The sequence below is a fragment of the Magnolia sinica genome, chromosome 16, assembly GCF_029962835.1.
Source record: "Magnolia sinica isolate HGM2019 chromosome 16, MsV1, whole genome shotgun sequence".
Classification (NCBI taxonomy): Eukaryota; Viridiplantae; Streptophyta; class Magnoliopsida; order Magnoliales; family Magnoliaceae; genus Magnolia; species Magnolia sinica.
The window spans coordinates 6,732,639-6,750,883 of NC_080588.1; the positions used below are offsets into that span (position 1 = coordinate 6,732,639).

General features: G+C 38.0%; 1 protein-coding gene, 1 long non-coding RNA gene and 1 other non-coding gene across 3 annotated transcripts in view; all 3 read left to right on the forward strand.

Annotated features, from left to right (window-relative positions):
* LOC131229845 (protein PYRICULARIA ORYZAE RESISTANCE 21-like) overlaps window positions 1-2,683 on the forward strand; it is a 78,761-nt gene extending 76,078 nt beyond the window's left edge. The window contains exons 4-5 of the mRNA XM_058225889.1: window positions 1,712-1,805; window positions 2,673-2,683. Of these exons, the coding sequence (XP_058081872.1) occupies window positions 1,712-1,805; window positions 2,673-2,683 (105 nt within the window). The remainder of the gene's footprint in view (window positions 1-1,711; window positions 1,806-2,672) is intronic.
* A 248-nt stretch (window positions 2,684-2,931) lies between these two features.
* Window positions 2,932-5,690, forward strand: LOC131229666 (uncharacterized). The gene is made up of 2 exons (XR_009163526.1): window positions 2,932-3,979; window positions 5,408-5,690. It is a non-coding gene; the product is annotated as an uncharacterized LOC131229666 (long non-coding RNA).
* An 11,275-nt stretch (window positions 5,691-16,965) lies between these two features.
* Window positions 16,966-17,072, forward strand: LOC131230084 (small nucleolar RNA R71). The gene has a single exon (XR_009163809.1). It is a non-coding gene; the product is annotated as a small nucleolar RNA R71 (small nucleolar RNA).
* Window positions 17,073-18,245: the final 1,173 nt, after the last annotated feature.

An 18,245-nucleotide genomic window follows, 5' to 3' on the forward strand; every position in this document is an offset into this window, starting at 1 on the left:
TTTTTAATCCCTGGGCTCACCATGAGATGGTGTATCTAACTGATGGGGTAGATGTTTGACACGCATCATGGTGGGGCCCACAGAGCCATACCAGACCCCGGCCTAAATTTAGGCGCGCGCTCAAAAACAGAGCCGCGCCCAAAAAAACCCCAATCTCAAATATCTCTCTCTCTCTCTCTCTCTCTCTCTCTCGCTCTCTCTCTCCGTTCGCTAACCTAGATCTGGTCTGTCTTCTCCTCCTCTCAGCAGCTGTGAAGAAAGCTGAAAGCGAAGAAGTATTTTTACCCTCTCTCTCGCGGGGCTTTCAAGAGAGAAGCTCAGATCCGAAAAACCGTAAGAAATTCTTCCTCCTTTCAATTTCTCGACGCAAAAGAGCTTCGAGATCGAATCATTTTGCGGTATTTTCACACAAATCCGTTGAAAATCACGTTAATCCATGTTCTTTCTTTGACTGAGTTGATTTCAGATTGAGAGGTTGATGTTAGGGTTTTGTTTTGTAGTGAGATTGATTGCTTGTTTGTATTGGAGACTGTAAATCTTTGATTCGATCTCTTGCGTTTTGGTTTTATTAAGAGAAAACGAAAATGTTTTTGTTTTTGTTTTTTATTTTTTAATTTTAAAGAAATTGAGGATATTTTTTGGCATATTAGTGAAATTTTCAACGTTCGAAATTGTAAATCCTTGAATAATCCATCTTTCTTTCTTTCTTTCTTTCTTTCTTTTTTTTGAAAAAGAGGCTTTGTGAAGGTAATTTTAAAAAACTGGAGGATATTAGTGAATTTCAGTGGGTTTCGATGCTTGGAACTGTAAATCTATGGGATTTCAGTGGATTTCGATGCTTGAAACTGTAACCCTTTTTTTAAAGTGGTTGGCGAAAGACAACGTTGGAAGATTTTTTATTTTTTATTTTTTAATTTAATTTTTAAATTTTTTTACTGGCATTTTATCACACACACACACACATAGTTCAAATTAGAGGAATCAAGTGAATTGTAATTTTTGGGATGTTTAATTTACAACAAATTCCTCTTCTTTTTTTTTTTTTGGTTGTCACTGATCAAATAGAAAGATACAGTATTTGTTTTTCCTGTTTGTGTGTGTGTGTGTGTGTGTGTGTGTGTGTGTGTGTGTGAGCAAGTAAGAGGCGCTAATGCAATTTCTGCATGGGCAAATTGAAGAAGCAAGCAATTTTTGGCACATGCCATCTCTCTCCTTTTCAGGTACTCTCTCTGTCTCTAGGTATTTTTCTTCTGATGCGTCTCGGCATTCCATTTTGGAATTTTTGTGTATGGTTTGCCATTTGTAGAAGTTGTATGAGGTCCATCCATGTCATGTTGGCGGTGGATGTTTATGGGGATCGAGACCATGGATGTGGCGGGGCCACTAATTTTTGTGATTGGACAATTCTGATAAAAAAATGTTATCATTTTTGTCAATGTAGACCGCATCAGAGTAAAAATTTCTTGCACCCTTGATCACCGAACAGCCCGTGTTCGTGGCGCTTAATGGTGCAGATTTGTTTGGGTCATCAATGGTTTAGATTTGTATCTTTGTAATGAACCACACACACACACACACAAACACAAATAGGTAATTACATATGTGACATGTAGAATAGAGTTATTTTGTTTGTCTATTAGAGCAAGGGTGTTGAGTGTGCTTGGCGCTTACAATGAATCATTAACACTCTTTCCTTGAATGATTTTTCAAGGTTACTGGCATGGTTCTTAGAGGCATTTTTCTGTTACGGAAGAAGGAACTTGATTGGTTTTATGAGGGTGGTGCAGCTGCTATTTTCCCATATGGTATGTTCGCTATGTTTTTTAGTGTATGGGTGGTATGTTTTTGCTATTGCTCCTCTCAAGAGTAGGATTTTGAAAGTCTCCCTACATAGTTGCACGATCCTTCTAATTAAGTGCCACTGCCACTTCAAATTGCACCTTGGACTCATGCCCCTCCACTTCCAATTTGTTTATACCTGCTATCATTTTAAAACAGATGCTTCCCTGCTCCTTTGCCCAAATAAGTTGCCACTTTGCTTTACGCTTCATGCAATGCCAATATTTTTTTCATAAACGTGTTTCTGTGAAACAATCAGGAACACCCTAAACCATTCTTGGTGGGGGTTACCGAAGAGAAATGAACAAATTCTTCGTTCCCCCCACCCCCCACTTTGATTCCAAAAGAGCCAATCACCTATCCAATATTGAATGACTTAACACTCAGATCCCATCACGAGTCTGGATGCAAAAGTCTCTTCAGTCCTTTAACCTGCTTACCAGATTGGATTGATTTGGCTAGGCACATAATGGTGAGGCCTACCTGATGACTGGCTTGGAACTTACATATACTTGCCAAATTGGCATGTCCGAGGACTGGGAGAGTTGGATTTTCGATCCTACTCTCACCAGTAGGCTCTGTGTTTTTGTCATGGTCCGGGATTGTACGTAGGGTGATCAAAGTTTAATTTCAGCTTGTCGAAGAAATGTTTGTTAGATGTGACATTGTTTCACATCATGTGTCTTCAAATTACTGTCAAGAAATGCAAAAGAAACAAATATACTGTCTCAAAGTATTTCGTTAATGTAGCAGTTCACTGCAGTGTTGGCAAAATGCCATACGGAAAAAGACTGTCTGTTAAATGTTTGCATAAGTAATTTGTATGTGCACAGGTAATTACTAATAATACACATGTAATTCAAATAGTGAGTTAACACCATTCTTTCTCTTTCAAATCTTTCCTTTGCCAGCAATTCTTATATAATTTGCCCATGTTGGTTTACTAACGAAATTCCCTTTTATGGTTTACTAACAAGTAGAGATAATAATTCCTTGTTGAGGCTATTAGTTTCATAGCGGCATTTATTCTCAAAAGATCCTTGGGAAGTTCTCTGGAATTCTCAAAAGATCCTTAGGAAGTGCTCTTTTGCTTTTCAATTGTTGAGATATGTTATTACTATCAGAACTACAAAGGAAGATACATGAGCTTGTTGACATTTTATGGTCTGAGGTTAGCTATAGTTATTTTGGCATCTGTGTATGTAGAGTGCAGATTTTCATCTGCTGGAAAGGTACTTAAGAGATGCTAGATTTGGTTCAAAAATCCAGTTTTGCCAAATATTCCTGTACGACGCTCCATCTTCAAAGATACCAAATTAACAAGGTAAAATTGTCATCCCTTGAGTACTCTTGTTCCATGAATTGGATTTACATATTTCTAGAAGGATGGAAGACTAAGGGCCTGTTTGTTAAATCTGAAATCCGAAGTCTGAATCTGAAGTCTAAATCTTAAATCTGAATTTGAAGTCGGAAAACTAATCACTAAGGGCTCTGTATGTTACACATAATTTGTCATCCACTAGTTTCTGTAAATGAAGATAAGAGGATTGATCTTAACAGTATGGTCGTCATGCACATAGACAGAAAATGCTTGCAATGAATTTTTATGAGTACTAGGTAGCCTATTAATGAAAACAATGTCTCCGTCCATAATACGTCTATTTATGATTTGACTAACTTTCAAATACGTATGTCCGTTTGAACCTTCCCTAATTGCACAAGTGGCTGAACCATCTCTGTATGTTACACATAATTTGTCATCCACTAGTTTCTGTAAATGAAAATAAGTGGATTGATTTTAACAGTATGGTCGTCATGCACATAGACAGAAAATGCTTGCAATGAATGTTTATGAGTACTTGGTAATTTTGGAGTCCTTGGTTAGGGTTTGGGCTGAAAGTACGAGTGCTGGAGCCGACGCTTTCGGAGTCCGAACTCATTCTTTTGAAAAATAGAAAAATGGCAATATTAGTAAATGGTAAGTATGTTGTTTACCAAGCATACTTATCTGCTAAATAAGTAGAAACCAAGATAGACTGCTTGAGGCATAAGTAGCTTATGAAAAGTAACTTACAATCCAAATGCCCCCAAAGGGCTTCAATTGCCTTCACGAGCTTCTCTTCAACAATTTGAGAACAAGGTCAGAATTTGACTTCTATAATCTTGCCTGAAATCTATTATCATTTTAAATTGAAATTCGACTGATTCCTTGATGTGTTTTGCTCTATCAAAGAGGTTCAATTAGATTGTGCATGATTTTGTGAAGTCAAAATGGTTGCAATAAGTTGTCTTTGCTCGTAACGTATTATATAGTAGTCGGGCTTAAACTTACACACCATGCTTGGGGTTTTCAGTTTGTACTTGGGGGTGCATGATTCAGCAATCCTTCTTTGATATGATGGGACCCATTGTTGATCACCCACTCACCAAAAAAAAACCCAGCTTGGAAGATCCATAGCATTGATTTTTTGGCCTCTTTTCATTGAATCTAGACTGTTTCTGTATTTTCTTTCTTAATGTCTGTTTGCTTGACACCAATTAAATTCGGGATTTTTGAATCTGGGGTATGTTGGTACATACACTATACATGGTGGGTCACATTCATAACAACTGTTTGGATTGCTGAAAACCTGCGCTTAATGGGCAAACTTTCAACCCGAGCATTGTAAAATACCTCTTTTTACAGGAGGATCTATGAAAAGGGGATGGGAGTTCGGCTGTTTTTATCTATCTCAATTCAGTAACCTCTGTTTGTGGCATTTCATGTTGATGGGTCGTGGATTCAAATTTGAAGTGGGTTTGACTTGGATGTAAGGAAGCTTGAATTTGTTGGCGATGTTTACAATCTTCTTTCAATGTACTTCTTTTATGGATTAATTGGGTGGCTACAACAATTCAAACCTATAATGGCTTGGGGTTGAGGGGGTTGTGATGTTGGTTTAGCTTTTCTTTCTTCATTTTGTCAGCATAAATGGAGATAAATTGCAATGAAGACAAGACAACTCGGGAGAGGTAAACTAGTCAGAAGTAGAAGAGAAACTAACCTCTACAAGACTAGAGAGGCACAAAAATGAAGTACAAGAGCCATGGACAGATCGATGGTACTCCTTCCTGTTCTTTTGTAGCTTTACCAAACATGCTAAACTTGGCTCTTTTTTACTGTATTTCTCAGGTTTTTGACCTGTAGTCTTGGATCAGCTTCTTACATGAGCATTGTTCTTCTCATTCTTAGAGATCATTTGTATGTACCCTTGAACTATGATTGGTTTGGCAAGGTGTTTGGGTGGCATGGAAAACGGAACCTGCATTATGTGAGATTGCATTTTCTTGATTTTTCTAGCTCCAATCACAGGTGAGATGACAATGTGAAGGTGCCAATTAATCTCAGCTGTGACTTAAACATTCAAGCATCCCATCTGCATTGTGAAGTGGCGACACCCAAACGCTCCTAAAATGATTTAAATCATGTTTAGTTGACTAAAACAGCATCATTTGAGCTCTTTCATCGCCCCATTTTGGATACTTAAACTGAAGCCCAATCTCATGTCCTGTGTTTTCTGCATTTCAGGTAATTGCATGTTTCGGATGTGACGAAAAAATGGAAATGGGTTCTGAGCCAAATCGATTGCTGTCCAGCCCGCTCGGGTTTTTTGGTTTTTTCAGAGGACCTGGTTCTCTAGTTTCTGTGACAGGCATTTTGGTGGTTGATTGTTCTACTTTGTTTTGGTAAAGAAGGCATTTTCCTCTATTAGCAGTGTAATATTTGAATATTTTGAAACATGTTCTATACACATCCATTTCCTTTTGTATGCATCATCAAACTAGAAAGGAGGACTTATCTGATTGTTGGATTTGGATTTTTGCAAGTGGGATCCATGGTTCTGCAAAAATCGGGCGCGCCCTCTTACCAGTTCCGATTCTTGCTAATCCATTGTCAATGAGTACATCCACTTGCTGGTCTTCTTCCTTTGACATGTTTGTCAAGTTCAATGTACAACTTGATTCATCCTTTGTATGACTCCACAATTTGATTTGATTCAAGTAGCCAACCTTACTAGAAGCAGGGATTGGAAGCCCGTCAGTTATTTGCATACTCCAATCAGTTCGGGATCATATCAAATGTGAAATCAGTGATGAAATTTTATTTAGTAACAAGCGTGCAGTTTTATTTGGAACTTGCAATACTTGTGAGGGAATGAGACTAAAAGCAATATTGTTGTTTTCTATTAGCAGCAAAGAAATTGCCATTTCTATTTTTGTTTTTGTGGTTGTTATTTAGAGGAAGCCTCACATGCAACTAGTTTGGACGATTAGTTACAGTCCAACTAGGGCATGCAATGGGCAAGGCATGTACAATATCCAACCTATCCAAAATATTGGCCCACCATGAAGCACACCTGATGCAGAAATTAGGCTGATCCACTCATCATGTGGGCAGTCCGCCACACCATAGAAGTATAGAACACAGTGGATGACCACCAATCTAATCCAGAGTACATGCATGGCCGTCCTGTTGAGTGGATCGGCCTGATTTTTGTGCTAGTTGATCTTCTTCATGGCAGAGCCAACTTGTTGGATGTCATATACAACATGATATATTTGCAGTTATATGCTGGTTGCACCGTAAGTTAGCATCTAACTAGTTGCATGTGAGACAACCTTATATTGTTGTTGTCACTGCTGTTGTTGCTATTTTTGGGTTGGCTTTTCATCATGTTTTGCTAATCATTCTGAAGGCCCTGTCGTCAATGGCTCCTTTCCCTAAAATAGAACCCTAAAAGAAAGGAGGAAGAATAAAGAAAATAAAGACAAAGCAGATGGGCCATTCAATTGTAGTTTTAAAGTTTTCAACACATGTAGTATATATTTGGCATTCATCCATCTCATCTATGTGCATTTTTATAGTTCATGTTACATCTTTAATGCTTTTAAAGATTCATGTTACATCTTTAACCTTTTGCAGGGAATGGACATGGCTCTTTCAAAATTGAACCAGGGCGGGTGGGTTCATATATTCCCAGAGGGAAGTTGTTCTCGGGATGGGGGAAGAACCATGGGGTCTGCCAAGAGAGGTGTTGGAAGGTGAGAAATGATGTAAAACTGTGCGTCCCCCATATCATATCATTTCATGTTTTTGTGTGACAATCCTATGCTCATGCTTGTCTTCCTAATCTATCGAAATTTTATGGCTTTGGTGCCTCAAATTAGTTGGCTATATTCAGATGACTAGAATGACTAATGATAATTGGTACTAAAGCTTAGATTTGAAAGATATAAACAAAGCTATTGAGATAACAATGATTTCAGTGTGAATATGATGAAATATATATAACAGGTGTATATCAGGATGAATATGATGAAATATATTGTTAACAAGTGTATATCAGGAATTTTGTGTGGAATTTTAAGCTGGAATATTTATAAAAAAAAGAGACTTTTAGCGACGAATATTTTCGTAGCTAAAAGTTTTGTAAATGTTTTTTTAGCGACGATAATTTTCATCGCTAAAAGGTATGTAATTTATTTTTAGCAGTGAAAATTTTCGCCGCTAAAATTCTTGTACAGTTTTTTAGCGACGAAACTTTTCGTCACTAAAAGTGGAACGATTTTTTTAGCAGCAAATACAGTTTTTTAGCGACGAAAATTTTCGTCGCTAAAAGTGGAACGATTTTTTTCACCAGCGAATACAGTTTTTTAGCGACGAAAATTTTCGTCACTAAAAGTGGAACGATTTTTTTTAGCAGCGAAAATTTTCGCTGCTAAAAGTCTTGTATAGTTTTTTATTTTCGCCGCTAAAAAAAATCTAGCCGTCGCTAAAAGTGGAACGATTTTTTTTAGCAGCGAAAATTTTCGCTGCTAAAAGGCTTGTACAGTTTTTTAGAAACGAAAATTTTCATCGCTAAAAGTAGAACGATTTTTTAGCAGCGAAAATTTTCGCTGCTAAAAGTCTTGTGCAGTTTTTTTAGCAACGAAAATTTTCGTCGCTAAAAAGCTTCCATTTAGCGACGATTCAAACTTTTCGTCGATAAAACCCTTCTACCTCGGACTTTTAGCGACGAAAATTTTCGTCGCAAAAAGTTTTTAGCTACAAAAAGTTGACTTTTAGCGACGAAAATTTTCGTCACTAAAAGTAGGATTTTTTGTAGTGATTCACCTATACCATTTTTACGGTTATATATTTAAAGCATGAGTGGCCAGCTCAATGATAATTCCCATCTTCTGGGAAGTTTGGCGTGCTAGGATTGAAGCTAAGTTCGATGGTAAAAGGATGAAGGTTGCGTCCTCCTTTGCCCATATCAAATGATGGGCAAAATTCATTCTTCAAGACGTCTCCCTAGACAGCCCTCTTAGAGTTCGGTTCAGGAATGAGATGGGGATCCCACCCCCTCGACAACGTCAGTTTTGCCCCCAAATCATCAAATGGATAAAGCTGGCAGCTGGGTGGGTCAAGCTGAATATGGATGAGTCGGCAAGAGACAACCCGGGTTTATCAAGGGGAGGTGGTGTTTGCAGGGAGGACAAAAGAAATCTCATTTTTGCCTTCTCCACAGGCTATGGGGTGGGCTCAAATAATCTTTCTGAACTGCATGTGATCCATGATAGGATCATGTTTTGCCTAGCTAGAGGGTTGCAAAAGACATTACGCCAAAATCGCAAATTTGTCGCAAAAATTGCTTGGTTTAACGACGGATTTAATCCGTCGCTAACGGAAAGGTCCGTCGCTAATCCCGTCTTCCTCGAAAATCCATAAGTTGCGGAATTTCGCAACAGACCAAAATCCATTGCTAAAATCTGATTTACAACGGATTGTGGTCCGTCGTAAAATGGCGACGGAGTAAATCCATTGTAAATTTTAATTTTGCGATAGAATATCAGTTGCAAATTCCCGCCCTGGTGCCAAGCTCATGGCACCTGCGAGAGCTGCCTCCAGCCGATCCATCGTCATTGGCGACGGTGTCGTACGCCAAGCTGATGTCGCAGAGAGAGAGGTTGAGCAGCTATAGGTCGTTGTCCATGACATCAAAGAGCAGCTGGAGAGGCAGAGCGAGCAGCTGGAGAGACAGAGGGAGGAGCAGGCGAGGCAGATGGAGGAGCAGGAGAGGAGGATGGAGGAGGAGCTGGTGAGGCAGAGGGAGGAGCAGGAGAGGAGGATGAAGGAGCTGGAGAGGCAGAGGGAGGAGTAGGAGAGGAGGATGGAGGAGTAGGTGAGGCAGAGGGAAGAGCAGGAGAGCAAGATGGAGGAGATGTGGGTGGAGCATGAGTGACGGATGACGGAGATGTTTCAAGCTCTCGTTGCATGCTTACCCACCGATGCCCCACCACCTCCGCCTTCATCTTTGTGATTTTTTATATTTTTATTTATGATGTTAAACTTATATGTATTTATGTGTGAATGAAAGTGATGTGGATAAGATTGTTTTTGTTTGGATGAATGTAATTTATGTTTGGATGGATTTACTAGTTTGGGTTTAGATGAATGTGAATGTAGAAATATATTAACAAGTGTATATCAAGAAGAATATGATGAAATTATTATAACAGGAGTATAACAAGAATTTTATGTTGGATATTGGAAAAAAAAAGGGACTTTTACCTACGAATATATTCGAAGGTGAAAGTTTTATAAATAGTTTTACCTACGAAACTTTTTGTAGGTAAAAGTATGATGAAATAAAATTTTCGTAGGTAAAAGTTTTTGACTTATTGTTTACTTACGAAACTTTTCGTCGGTAAAAGTTTTGTAATTATTTTTACCAACGAAACTTTTCATCTGTAAAAGTTTTTCGATTATTTTTTACCAATGAAAACTTTCGTCAATACAAGTTTTGAAAATTTTTTACCTACGAAAACTTTCGTCGGCAAAAGTTTTTTGCTTATTTTTTACCGAGGAATATTTCGTCAGTAAAAGGTTTGTAATTATTTGTAACTACGAAAGTTTTTGTCGGTAAAAGTTTTTTGCTAATTTTTTTCCGACGAAAATTGTCGTCGGTAAAAGTTTCGTAATTATTTTTAGCTATGAAACAAATCGTCGGTAAAAAATTTTAAATTATTTTTTACCGAAGAAAAAATTTGTCGGTAAATGTCTTACCTTTGTCGACGAAAATTTTTTTTGTCGGTAAAAACCTTTACCCTCGGAGTTTTACCTACGAAAAAATAGCTTTTAGCGACGAGAATTTTTGTCGGCAAAAGTAGGTTTTCTTGTAGTGCTTAGAGAAGATATAATGGGATTATCTTCCTGACGTGGTCTAGTATTGGGGACCAGCCTTGTTATATATAGGTTAGAGGGGTGAAGAGTTTGCAGCCCATTAAAACTCTTTTCCCTGAGGCTCCACACGTTTCATAATCCTGGTTGCACTGAAATAGTTGTGTGCATATCACAACTATAGCATTCCACCCCTTACGTAGATATTTGGAAGAATCACAATGAAGTGGGTCCCACTAGTTTACCCGATCACATTATCTAACCTTTAGGACAATCCAGATCGTTGATCAACAAGGCTCACCTTATAGAGATCTTACGTTCTCCAACTTGGGCCACATTGATCAATGTCAATGATTAATCTTTTAAAAACACTTTTGAAATTTTGTTTTAATTTTTGAGAAAATATCCAAAATGGTTAACTAATGCAATTGTTGGATAATACGGGTAATACTATTATAATATGGTCCATCAAGATTGCTAGTATTGGATCACGGTAGTCATCACAACATTTAATCTAAGTGAAGTGAGGCTAAGCGTGGTCACTGATACTATCGATCTTAATGACATAGATTAAGAACTATGAAGTGTGGTATAAGGATTACACACATAGTGTGACGATGTGTGCCTATCCTTAAGAGGTCCTGAAGCTTTCAAAATGTCTCCAATGAGACATGATTGTAGTTCTACTTGCTCAAAATAGAATGTGCATACTTAGAGAGAAGTAGAAATTGACTTTATATCAGATTCATCAAACAACTTTATTAAATGAGATCTCTATTAATGTCTGAAGGATAAAACACGCTTAAACTCCCACTAATTGAAAATATCTGTGAGATTAATGACTCCTATGGATGTCACATGCTCCTTGTTTACACCTCAAGTATAGGGTTGTAATGTAGTAATAATCTCGATAAGACCGAGGTCGAATCCACAGGGACTAAACCTTGTACGTAATCTGAAAGTAAGCAGAACTAGAACTAAGAGAAGATGAAATCTAATTCAAATGAATATGAGGGAATAATGGTGAAAGTAATAATCTAAAACTTGTAAAATTTAAAGGTAGAAAACTAAGGATTTAGAGGATCCACTTGTAGCGATCAAGGAAATCTATACTTGATTCATAAACTCAACTGGGTTTAGAGTCCTATCTGCATCCAGTTGGAAGATATACCATTAAAAATCATACCTGAACTTCATTTGATCTAGTTTTCAAGAGATGAGAGGTATAAGAATTAGAGTTGATTCAATCACAAAATCATGCCCACGAGACAAAGTAAACAATAGAATTAAACCAATCCATAACCAATCAAAAAGATGTATGAATGTTAGGAAGGATTCCATCATCCAACCATGTCCAAGGGGCAATGGTGAACAACAGGGCTTCCTATCTTCACAATCAAAATAAGGGAAAGGAAATACTCAAAGCCATCGCAGATTTATTGTTATGTAAGTCACAACAAATCATTAAAAACTGAAAGTATTCCTATTAATCAAACTAGAATCAACATCAGTGCAGTATAAATATGAATTAAAGCCATAAAAGTCCGCCCATCACACTACAGGCTAGGGCTAAGAGGTTTAGCCAGACATAATCTTGCTAAAATCTCTAACAATTCATAAAACAAATAATAAACAACTCTCAATCTCTCAATCTCTCTCTCTCTCTCTCTCTCTCTCTCTCTCTCTCTCTTTCCTTCCAGACGTCCAGGCTCGAATCCTCACTCTCTCTCTCTCTTCTCTTTCTTTTATAGGCAGGGAGGTCGGTGGAGCTTTCGCACAAGAGGCAGTTCAGCAAGTCGGTGGGAAAGTTCCAGACGCCGACTCTGTTGCGCAGTAAAAACTGAACACGACTCTCTCTCTCTCTCTCTCTCTCTCTCTCTCTCTCTTCTCTTTCTTTTATAAGCAGGGAGGTCGGTGGAGCTTTCGCACAAGAGGCAGTTCAGCAAGTCGGTGTGAAAGTTCCAGACGCCGACTCTGTTGCGCAGTAAAAACTGGACACGTGATCTCTGTTCTTCGCAGCAAAACAGCTTGCGTTGGGCCTAGCATTTGCACATAGGTGCGTTCTTTTTGTAAAGAGAAAACGTCCCTACGAATGATTTTTGCCTGGATCCCATCTGAACGGTTCGGATCATTGGTTCGATGCAGACCGAAATCACACAACGAGCCAAAACATTCGGCTTTCACGGACGTTCGCTTGCTGCGAAAAAGCTATTGCGCTGAATCTTGGTGGGGCCCACTTTCTATAATATTTGAGAAATCCACACCTTCCATCAAACTTGTAATGAAATTTCAGTTTGAGATGGCCGGTTTTGGAATGTCATTGACGCGACCCACCTGATCTTTGATTAAGTCGTCCGTCTTGTGTTCGATCAAAGGGACACCGTTCGCGTGACAATCTTCAAATTTCCTCCTCTAGGCCTTGGTCAGAGGGTCCTTGATATTCGAATTGACAGTCTAGATTGGACAATGGATCTAAAATGGTGGGCCATCTGCATTCGTCCGCAACCCCTATTTCGCACCAGAAGAAACAGAGTTTCCGTTTTTGCTACGGGTCAAAGTCGGTTTGACCCGACTTTGCGTCCAGCGCACTTCCAATGCACGTGTGCAATGTACACTCATTCCATGTAAGTGGGTCCCACCATGATGTTTCTAGAAATCTAATCCATCCATCCATTCTTCCAGCTAATTTAAGAGGTCAGCCCAAGTTTGAAGCATATCCGGAGATCAAGTGGGCCCAAAATCAATGGTTTATGGGCTGATATGTCCGTTGGGCCACTTTCACAGCGATCCAAGAGCTGAAATTCGATGTGTACGGTTAATTTATGGTCCTCAATCCATATATAAAGTTTCAAGCCAAACGGATGGTGGGAACCCTTTGATCTTGCATTCTGGACGAATTTTAGGCATCTTTAGCTTGAACTACTGGATTTTCTCGAATCTTGGGTGTGTGAATTCTTCGATCTTGGTCCCCTGGAGTCCATCCCATGTCTTGGTAATTTATGAGCATTAAATCTATACTTTTAGTACCTTTTTCCAATCCAGGCTCCTAAATATACCTTGCATCACAAATATGATTAAAGCAGGGCGTTAAACGGTATCATGCTCATAAAATCAGGTAATAACTGGGGTCTAATATGCAATATTTGACCCTCAACACAACTCCCAACCTGCACTTTGCTCGTCCCAAGCAAAGTATGCGAAAAATAAGTTGGGAATTACAGGACAATTTCCATAAACTCGAGTGATTTTTGAAAAACAATCCAGATACTAGAATTCTAAGATTCATGAATGTTGGGCATTACTTTCTCTTAGACTCAAGCGCACGGTAAAACTTCATAATCAAGTTCAAAGTATTAATCCATTAATTAAAAAAAAAAATAACCATTAAGTTCCATGAGTGCAGAGTATAATCTCGGCTTATCATCATTAAGAGATTTAATCGTCTCTATTTCATGATATCATTGGTAACCAACAAGAGAATTCATGAAAACCAAAACCAAAACTTGCCTCACAGATCATCCTTTCATTCTACCAACCTTTGATTTTTCCATTAAAAATAATGTCGAGGGGAATCAAAGCCTCACCTATAGGGAGCAAACCTATGGTGAAGACCATTCGCCCAACCCTTTCCGAATGTCAACCTTGGGGAATTGAACCTTCACCTATAGGGAGCAAACCTATGGTGAAGACCATTCGCACAACCCTCTCAATTGTTCTTTATGAGTATGATGGTAAAATTTCTCAGGCTGATTCCTTTCATGCTTAGTGATTATCAAGTTAATCCTTCAATATTGAACTGAAACCTCGATGTGTAAGCGAGATGTGACATGTGAAATCATGATTCAATCAACGTTTAAAACTATTAATCATAAATTGATAATTCAAACTCAAGTGTGGAATCTATCAAATAGCTAAATCTAAGAGACATAAATCCCCAACACTCCGTATCTTATAATTTTAAATCAATGATGGCCGTCAAAATCCCTTTAAATTCACAAGAATTTTCAAAAAAAAATTTAAATTTTTTACAAGTTTTGCTCAAGACCGAGAAAACACGGATTAGGTGACCTAATCGCCCACTCCCAACCTAAAATCTACATTGTCCTCAATGTAAAAGAAATAAGCATGTAGTGCATATGGGACAACAAAAGTAAAAGAGTGATGGAAAGATAGTACCTGGACGAAAGAATCAAGAGGCTTTCCAAAGATATCAGCGTGAGAGCGGTTCAACACATAAGGAAAACCAACGAAAGCAACCTATCTTAAAACAACTTAGAAATCAAACTAACCTAATGGTATAAAGCTAACTATCCTAGAACGGCATAAAGTAAACTACCATAGTCCTATGAAAGCAGCAAATTCTAATCCTCAACTGTGAAAGCACGAGAAATCTACTCAGTCATGCATCCAGGTTTTTCCTTCGGCCAGTATCTTGGTAAATTTCTCAGAAGGTTTCTCAACAAGATCATCCAAAAGCCCTTTTTACAGTAGGCTTGGATGTCCTGGAGCATGAATGTCCAGAGAAATGGATGGAACTCAGTATAAAGTTTTCTTTTAATCTTTTGAAGTGTCCAAAGTATATACAATTTACCTGTGGTAGAAAAAATTTTGAAGTTAGTACACCATGATGAATCAGAGATTATAAGTAGATGAAATTCAGAAAAATTTGTAGTAGGTGGTGTAATCTCGACACACGCCGAAGTTTTACTCTTTAGTTCATTTTTCAGCTCCTCCTCCTTTAATGGTAAACATTAAGGATCTGGGGGAGGAGGTACTTCAGAATAAGGGTTCTCTTTGTCCGTGACAACTAACGAGGTATTGTCTTACGAGGCATCCACTATTTCTTATATCATGGGATTGTTTGAATCTACAAAGTGTGCCAAACAATCATCCAAAGAGTCGAAACATTCAATTGAAAGGAGTTCATTCATTCCATCGAGATCTGTGATGATATGCCAAATAACTCCTTTATCTTTCCCGAGAGTAGAAATGAGCATACTCTCTTGTTGCTGTTCAAGGTGGGAAGAAATTACCACCTGGTATGTCGCATCTTGACATAAATAGTCATATTTCAAATCAGAGGGCAAAGGTTTTAGGTCAAGTTTCAGTGCTTTGAGGTTAGATGGTAGAGGCACTGCATCGGTTTGGGGCAACTCTTCAAATTGTGGTCTTCACCAGTTAACTTCAAGTACTGGTGCAGTATTAAGCACGGCACCCATCTCCCCAATCATATCATCATTAAAATCATGGGAGTGGGCGAGGTACATCTCTAGAGGATCAGAGGTGTTCTATCTTCTACGAAAGAGTCAATCATGTTAATGTCGTGAAAATCTTCATCATCCTCCAATCGTATGACAGTATTGAAAAAAATATTTAACTCCAATGTCATATTCCCGAAAGACATACTCATGACTCCATTCCTTTAATTGATGATGGCGTTTGAAGTGGCAAGGAATGGGCGACCAAGAATGACGGGAATCTGAGTGTTCATGTTATTGATGGGTTATGTATCTAGGATGATAAAATCTACTGGATAGTAGAATCTGTCAACCTGGTCCAATACGTCCTCTATTACCTCTCTCGGTACACGAACTGAGTGGTCGTCAAGTTGTAATATGGTTGGGGTGGGTTTTAATTCACCCAAACCTAACTGTTTGTACACCGAATAGGGAATCAGATTTACGCTCGCTCCTAAGTCAAGAAGTACATGCGCAATTTGATAGTTTCCGATTACACATGATATGGTTAGGCTACCGGCATCTTTGAATTTCTGCGGCACATCTTGTTTTAGGATGACACTCATTTTCTCAGTCAAGAAGATTTTCTTTTAAATATTTTGTCGTCTTTTGGTCGTACATAAGTCTTTCAGAAATTTGGAATATTAAGGTATTTGTTTTACGGCATCAAGTAGAGGAATATTGACCTTCACTTGTTTCAACACCTCTAAAATATCCTAAGAGTTAGAGAGAGGTTTTGGTGCAACCAACCGTTGGAGAAATGGAGCAACTAGTTTGTCTTAAAGTTCCTGTTCTAATTCTTGTGGAGCAATGCTAGGTCTATCATTGTTATCCTCTTCTAGGTCCTTAGGCTTTTCAGCCCTAACCGGAATAGTTTTGTCAGTGGTCTTCCTACTCCTAAGAGTGGTGATAGATTTAGCTTGCTCCATCTGATTTGAAGAGCTTGGATCACTTATCTCATATTGCGGTTTGGGATTGGGGAGAGGTTGAGCAGGAAACATCCTCTTTCCCCCAATCATTACGTGTGACTCTATCCTTTGAATGGATGATGTAAGTGATCCTATTGCTGATTTGATATCTTGGTTGAATAACTCTTGGTCTTAAATGTGTTTTAGAACTGGATCCTCTTGAGATTTCCCTTGATTTGAAATTTGATTGAAGAAACCTTGAGGGGTAGCAGTTTGTCCATTCCTCCAACTGAAGTTTGGATGATTTCTCCAACTAGGATTGTACGTATTAGAGGTGGGTCCATTGAAAGGTCTATGGTAATTATTTACAGCATTGGATTGCTCAGTTAGTACCTCTTGAAAGGCAGATATAGTTGGACAATTTTCAGTTGTGTGACTGTTATAATCACAAATACTGCAAACAACTTCCTTACCCTTATCCTTCTTTGATTCCATGGCCTCAAATTTCCTTATGAGATTAGCCACTTTAACATTAATATCATCATTCTCTTTCAGAAGGTATACTCCGCCCCTTTCCTTTGATTGAGTGGGCCTAGAAGTGGTACTCAATTTTAGGTATGTGTCTCATGATTGTGTGTTTTCAACAAGTCTATCCAAGTAATCCCACACATCATTGACATTTTTATTCATAAATATCCCATTGCATATTGTCCCGACCAATTGGCGCATGGAAGATGTCAGCCCATCATAGAAAAAGTGTGTAATGTGCTACATTTCAAATTCGTGTTGTGGGCATGAGCTGACAAGATCCTTGAACTACTCCCAACATTGGAAGAATGTTTCATCTTCCTTTTGGGCAAAGTTCATGATTGGCTTTCTAAGGGTGTTCGTTTTGTGATATGATTTTTTTTTTTTATGAACTCCTTTGCATATCATTCTATGTGCCAATAGATCTAGGACGTAGTGAATGTAACTACATATTAGCTTTCTCTTTCAAAGAAAAGGGAAAGAGTTTCAGCCTGACTGTGTCCTCAGATACGTTTGGAAAATATAAAGTGGCTATGATCTCATCAAAATCTTTCAAGTGTAGATACGGATTTTCAGATTCAAGCCCATGAAATTTTGGAAGGAGTTGGATCACCCCTGACTTAATATTCATGTGTCCCGTATTTTCTGAAAAAACCATGCATGAGGGCATGCTCACCCCCACCTGTTATAAATAATCTCGTAAAGTACGAGGCGGGGGTGCTTGATGCACCTTATTCTCATCCTGGATGTCTTCCACCCTAGGTTAAGGTATAAGAGGTTGGTTTGCAGCCATTACTTTAATTAACTCTGGGGATGTCAAGCGGTATCTAGTCCTGCGATAGATAGTCAACCCCTTAACCAATCCTCCTTCAGTCAAGAGACGTCGAGTGTTGTCACGAACCTACCTGGGCATAAAACACTTGTAGACCTCAATTCAGATTCTAAACGTAAACCTAAAGGAAAGAAAAGAAATAGAATGCTAGACATAGAAGGAGAAGAGTTGGAAAGAGGTTACCAAATTGGAATTTCTAAGTTAGATCCTGCAAAACAAAATAAAACTAGTTTCTAAAAATAGAAAGTCTAAGAATAGAAAGTAAACTATTTTTTTTTTTAAAAAAAGAGAGAATTCTAAAGATAACCAAAAATAGAAAGTTTCTAAAAACAAATTAGGAAAGTTCTAACCCTAAAATAGAAATTAAGGAAGTTTCTAAAAGAAAACCTAGAATTAGAAAAAAATAATAATAAATAAAGGAAAGATGAGTTAAAACCTAAAATTAGAAAAAGTTTCTAAAAACAAAAGAGAACCTAGAATTAGAAAATTTCTGGAAAAAGATAAAATAAAACCTAAAATTATAGAGTTTCTAAAAATAAACTACTTCCTAAAAAAGAAAGTTTCTAAACTAAAATTAGAAAGTAATGTTAAGTTCTAAAATTAAAAGAAATCCTAGAATTAAAATTAGAAAAACAAAACCTAATCTTAAAGAAAAAAAGGAAGAAAAAATTAGAAAGAGATTACCAATTTAAAAAGCT